At 46.1% G+C, this 6658-nt stretch overlaps 1 protein-coding gene across 1 annotated transcript; it reads left to right on the forward strand.

The window, feature by feature from the left end:
- The first annotated feature begins 346 nt into the window (after positions 1-346).
- On the forward strand, positions 347-4455 carry Sstr1 (somatostatin receptor 1). The gene has a single exon (XM_047536481.1). It carries the CDS (start codon positions 834-836, stop codon positions 2004-2006), a length of 1173 nt encoding a protein of 390 aa, XP_047392437.1. The 5' UTR covers positions 347-833; the 3' UTR covers positions 2007-4455.
- The last annotated feature ends 2203 nt before the right edge of the window (positions 4456-6658 follow it).

Here is a 6658-nt window from a genome sequence, read left to right on the forward strand (position 1 = left end):
CTGCGCGCTAGCAGACCACACGTGCACTTTGCACCCGCCATCTACGCTTCGGTCTGGAGGTAGAGCGCTTTGGGACGGGGTCCGGAAGCTTAAGCTGCAGGTCTGAAGGGCAGGGCAAGCGGTGGCGGGAGGTGAGGGCTTAGGGTCCCGGGCAGCGCGACATGAAAGGAGTTCGAGTTCCCCAGGAGGGGGCAGCAACTGAAGGAAACTGGACTGAAATCCAGACATCCATGTTTGGGGTTCGCTTCAGTCTTTGCTTTAGGTAGGAGTAGAGTGGGATGGGACAAAAATCTATACCTTTAGCTCCCACTTGGCCTCTAGGAAGGTTGAGACACTTCCCAGGTCGCTCTGAGGGATGGATAAAGGTATTGGGAGGAAACCCTGAAGCAACCACTGGAGTTGAGCCTGAGAAGCATTGGGAAGGGAAAATTGGGGGAGGGGGGACAAACCATCTAAGTGCCCTCCTCCCTCCCCCCTCCTTTTTCGTAGCTGCTGACGCGCTGGTGGTGCCTATTAATCATTCACCAGCCCAGAGCCGCGCCAGTTAATGGCTGTGCCGCTCTGGGCTCTAGCCTTTTGGCCTCCGCTCTCCACGCTCTAGTGTGCCCAGGCGCCCCGGAGCGGCAAGAGACAGCGCTCAGGCAACCGCTAGGCGATGCGCCCGGCAGTCACTGGTAGAAGCCGCGCTCCCCACAGCTGCTGCGCTCTACCCTGAGGCTCCCGGTGATTGTAGGCTGCTGGAGAGCGACCGGGTACCGAGGGAGGGCGCAGGCGGTTGGGACTCCAGGAGAGCGCCCCAGCGCCAGCAGCCCCATCGGCCCCCCTCAGCTGGCATGTTCCCCAATGGCACCGCCTCCTCTTCCTCCTCTCCTAGCCCCAGCCCGGGCAGCTGCGGCGCAGGCGGCTGCGGCAGGGGCCCCGGGGCTGGCTCTGCGGACGGCATGGAGGAGCCGGGGCGAAACGCATCCCAGAACGGGACCTTAAGCGAGGGCCAGGGGAGCGCAATCCTCATCTCTTTCATCTACTCCGTGGTGTGTCTGGTGGGGCTGTGTGGGAACTCCATGGTCATCTACGTGATCCTGCGCTACGCCAAAATGAAGACGGCCACCAACATCTACATCCTAAACCTGGCCATTGCTGATGAGCTGCTCATGCTCAGCGTGCCCTTTTTGGTCACCTCCACGTTGTTGCGCCACTGGCCTTTCGGTGCGCTGCTCTGCCGCCTCGTGCTCAGTGTGGATGCGGTCAACATGTTCACCAGCATCTACTGTCTGACAGTGCTCAGTGTGGACCGTTATGTGGCCGTGGTGCACCCTATCAAAGCAGCCCGCTATCGCCGCCCCACAGTGGCCAAAGTGGTGAACCTGGGAGTGTGGGTGCTATCTCTGCTTGTCATCTTGCCCATTGTGGTCTTCTCACGCACCGCGGCCAACAGCGATGGCACGGTGGCCTGCAACATGCTCATGCCTGAGCCTGCCCAGCGCTGGTTGGTGGGCTTCGTGTTGTACACATTTCTCATGGGCTTCCTGCTGCCCGTCGGGGCCATCTGCCTGTGCTATGTGCTCATCATTGCCAAGATGCGCATGGTGGCCCTCAAGGCCGGCTGGCAACAGCGCAAACGCTCTGAGCGCAAGATCACTTTAATGGTGATGATGGTCGTGATGGTGTTTGTCATCTGCTGGATGCCTTTTTACGTGGTGCAGCTGGTCAACGTGTTTGCTGAGCAGGACGACGCCACCGTGAGCCAGTTGTCAGTGATCCTTGGCTACGCCAACAGCTGCGCCAACCCCATTCTTTATGGTTTCCTCTCGGACAACTTCAAGCGCTCTTTCCAGCGCATCCTGTGCCTCAGCTGGATGGACAACGCTGCGGAGGAGCCGGTCGATTACTACGCCACTGCCCTCAAGAGCAGAGCCTACAGCGTCGAGGACTTTCAGCCTGAGAACCTGGAGTCGGGCGGCGTCTTTCGTAATGGCACCTGTACTTCCCGGATCACGACACTTTGAGCCGGGGCCGCGCAGGGGCCCTGAGTCAAAGGAGAGAGAGAAGAACGATTAGGGGAGACTGGGTATGAGGGGATGTCATCCCGGGCGCCAGGGTGCGGTGGGAGTAACTTGGGGCTAAGATCCCGCGTCGCTCGGGTGGAAGGAACCAGGAAAGCTGTGCGAACAAGGCTGCATTGAGAGTTTGGCTTATAAACTGGGAAAGCTTTCAGATCCTCTTCTCCGTCTCCCACTTTTGGCCCTTTGCTCCACTAGGCTTGCTGCTCCGCACCCTTCTGTTCTCCACATCCTATAACTTAAATCCTTCCTTCCTCTCCGTCTGGCTTTTGCAGATCACGAACTCATTAACGTCGCCAATTCAGTCTGATACTCAGCCTCTCTTGCCATTATTTGTTTTAGGAGCCACGGTTACTACCACGGGTTTCCCTAGGGGTGAGTTACCAGTTCGCTCTCAGCTCCTCCCTGCTGCGCTGGTCAGCTAGGCAGACTCTGCCTGGTGCAGTTAGAGAAACGTCCGAAAGTACCGCTCTCCCTGTGCGCAACCTTACTTTAAGGGAAGTAGAACTTGGGAATGAATACGATTGATAATCTTTCCTCCTACTCTCGGGTGAAGGCTCAAACTTGCTTTGACCCCTCCACCGCTCCCACTTCACCCAGAGCAGAGCCCGGTGCTTAGTAAAATAGATCCTGTGCTTGAAACCCCAGCCTCCTCGCAGTTCCCATCAAAACCCCTCTTTGGAGCAAAACAGAGCTGGGGAATAGCGGAAGGAGGAATTTGTAGAAGATTCCTCACCTAAGGGTAGGGGGAGGGTGTCATAGAAACCACCCTCACCCCGGACTGAGAACGGGTTTCAAAGAGTAATCTCTGGGCGCCCCTGGGGCACGCGTCTGTGTTACGCGGTGCAGAGCGGACGCACTTTCCCAAGGGACTGCTTGGAAGCGCAGCTGCGACTCCGCTTGTCTTTCTCCCTTGCTCAAGTTTCTGGAGTACCCTACCTAAAATAACTTCAGATTCCTCTCCCTGCTCCAGTTTTTGTAGAAGATCCGGCACTGGGGCCAAGACCTAGGGTGGCAACTTAAGAGCCTTGTTCCCACAGGTGGACATGCTGCCCCCGCGTGCAGGCTCCAGAGTGAGGCCGCCTGGCCCCTCAGGGTTGCTGCCTTTCAAGCGGTGCCTAATAAGTTATTGTCTTGTTCAACCGACTTATTTATTTATTTATTTATTTATTCGCGGTGTTGGAAAAGTGTTTCTGCTTTCCTTTTCTTCCCTATCCGGAGGCTTTTATTGGGGACTCTAAGATTTAAAGTGGAGTGGGAGTGGAGGAAAGCTCCCTCCCTTCTCCATGGCCCACCCCCTCAAGGTCTTCTCTTTGCTTGGCCCTCTGCTTATCCTTTCTTCTAGCCTTTCTATTTTCGCCTGTGTCCAGTGAAGTTTGGAGATCTTTTCATATTTTTCTTATTGTATTATCTTGTTTTATTATAATAATTTTTTTTAAATGACAGCGTGAATTAACCTCTTCTCCATTCACAGTAAAATGTCCGGAACTCCTGGCTTTCCGGAAAATACATATATATAGATAACGGAAACATCATCCTGTATGTGAATCCAGTGTATGTATGTGTGTATTTAGGTATGTGTATGCACATACTATATGCTTATACTTGTTTATATTGCTCCACTGTCAGAATTCTAGAAACAATTTCCAGTATAGTCACAAACTGATAGGTGTGAATCCGACTGGAACACTTTCAGTTTCAGGGGTTCAAGAAACCCTCAAAGTTGGAACTGAGAAATCTAATTCAGAGACTTTTGTCACTGCTAGGAATGTCCCTGCTTCTTCTAGGTTCCCTCAGAGGTGATTCTTATATACAGTTCAGTTAACATAATCATTACTTTGAGGACATTGGAAGTGGAATAATTTGTGTCTATGTTTAGTCTTACCAACTGCGTTGGAAATCTGAGCAGGGCAAGGACCAATAATTTTACTTCTTTGTATTTCCTGTATTGCTTTATTAAATGGGCTTGTATATAGTAGGCACTAAATATGTGCTTGTTTTTTGATTGTTTAAGTAAACCAGAGTGTAATGCAATGATCCGGAGATAATAAATCTGGGGTTCTCAGGTTCTCTCATTGACATAATACACAATGGTCGAACTCACTACCGAAAAAGATATTCCATGTATATTTGCTTCAAGAACATTGTGCTTTTACAAAAGCAGTAACCAAGAGTTAAAATGTCTCTGTTTTGTTTAAACTAATGAACAAATATGCTTTTGATCTTAAATCAGTTTAAATTTGTCCCTTAATAATAATATGTATCATTACTCTTTTGGAAAATGGATTTTTAACAGTTAAGAAGAATTAAATTTATAAATCAAACTCTTGATCATAATCTTCTTAACAGGATACAAGTCTAGTGCTCTTAACCTGTTACTGTTGTAATATTAACTAAATAAACAAATGTATTATGCTGTTGCAAATTGTCTGGCTGCCCTTTGAATTTTACTGTTTCAATGGGTTTTTTTTTACATATGCACAGTCTTAATTACCTTATGCTTCACTTAGATTTTCAAATCATCTTTGAAAATTTTACCAAGATCATAATTATGCTTTCAATTATTTTCCTATAAAGAAAATTCTGTTAGTTCAGAAAGGCGGGTGGGGGGCAGAGAAGGAAGGAAAAGAGGAAGCAGTAAGGTAAGCTGCCCTGGTTTGCACTCTGTTGTCAACAAAATAGGCAATACCTCAATCTCCCATAGATTAAATTACTGTCTGCCCTCACTTATGACCTTAACTTTTATTGTGGGACCTGAGTAATTATTTATTTACATCCCAAGAAAAGATACAGTGGGAGGGGGATAGCTCTTAAAATTGTTGCAGAGAGTAATGTGTAAAAGAAATAAAAATCAGATTTCAGCATAAGAGAAGACAGACACTTCATTCAATAGTGGTCATTTCCATGCTGGAAGGGTGTAAGAAGGCATGAGGGGAGTTTTGTTTTGTTTTGCTAGACTTTACTTTTTAGAACAGTTTTATTTTCCCAGCAAGATAAGCAGAAAGAAATATTTTCCAAGCCAACAGTTGCAGTAATTCCAGGACCAGAGTTGGGGGCAGGGTTCAGAGGCCTTCAAATGCCCTGTAACATTTGAAAGATAAAGTGTATCTGTTTAGTGTCTATGAACTATTATTAGTTTGCTTACAAGTGACATCTGTGTTCCCAGATATTATTCCCAGGCCATCTTTTCACACAATACCCATAGTAAAGGATTATGTTAAAAAAACTTTAATGTCTCTTCCATTTTAACCCTGGTCATTATACAAAATGTTCAATGTGTAGTTTCAGCCTAAAAAGTAAAGGCAAGAAGTTCTTCTTGGATAATAATATGGAAAATAAATTTAAAACGTATAATATATTTCCAGCCTATTTTGAACAAATAATGGAAATACCATATCAGTCTTGTGAAAAGTTCTTTGGTGGTGGAGCTATGTTTTGCACATGTGGTTCAATACTTTTTCTATTCCAAGGGACTCATCAGAGAGGTTAAGTACTCAGCTGAGATGACTGAGAGGTATTCACAGTGTTCACTGTTATGGTGGTGAGTGCTTAGATCAGATAGAGCCCAGCTTCTGGGTTCAACTGTAAAGGGAAGCAAGATGTTTCTGCAAGGATGACAAGGTGGAGGAGGCCTGTGAACACAAGTAACCAGTTCAAACTAAAATAGCAAATGTCCACTTGTCAAACTGTTGTGGAGAGAGGAGATGTGATTTTTAAATAAAGGTCCATTAGTCAAATGTTCAGTTTGAAAACAAACTGAATTATTGTGAAAACATACATTAAGCTCAATGTCAGCCTAAAGCTAGAAATATTACAGCTATCTGGGACCACAGGCAAACTCTCTGGAGTAATATTAAACTTAAATTAGCAACACCTCTTCAGGAAAGTTAACTCTAGCCCATTCACAGGGATTAAGTGGTTGAAACTACTACAGACACTACTACTACAGCTTTAAGAATTTAAGGAAGACTTACTATGTATTAGTTTCCACTTTAAGGACACCATGTTATGCAGAATATTATGTACATAAATAGTCCTGAATTTTGTAAGAATAATAGTTCAAAAGACAACTTATATTCCACTTAATTTAAGAGAGAAAAAATGAAGATATGATAGGCAAGCAGGCTAATGTTGTGTAACTTACATGACTTTTCTGGGAAAGATTGTTCAAATATTGATGGACAGTAGGTCTCACTGTGTTCTCTCTGTCTCTAAAACCCTTGAACAATTCATTAATCTAGCTAATTTTATCATCAGTGGCAACATACTCAAAGTCAATAATTAAATTAAACATTCTCCTTTATGTCCAATGAGCTGCTGTAGTTAGCAAACTAAGCAGATGCCTATATGTTTTTCTCAAAAGATTCTCAAATCTTACATATATGAAATCTGGTACCTGAAATTAAAACACACATGCACACACACATGCACACACACACACACACACACTCACTCCCCTATTTAATTAAGAAAAACTTGATGCTGATTGGTAAATTCTTTTCTCCCCTTTTACCTTTTAAGGTTTTATTTCTACCTTTTCTCTCCCCAGCTCAGAACTCTGTTTCTAGCTTCCCCCACCTCTCCAATAAGGGTCTTCT

Source organism: Sciurus carolinensis, chromosome 2 (assembly GCF_902686445.1).
Source record: "Sciurus carolinensis chromosome 2, mSciCar1.2, whole genome shotgun sequence".
NCBI classification, from domain to species: domain Eukaryota; kingdom Metazoa; phylum Chordata; class Mammalia; order Rodentia; family Sciuridae; genus Sciurus; species Sciurus carolinensis.

Bases quoted from the DNA above. Each gene is read 5' to 3' on its own strand.
- Sstr1 (XM_047536481.1), top strand. From the start codon at position 834: ATGTTCCCCAATGGCACCGCCTCCTCTTCCTCCTCTCCTAGCCCCAGC.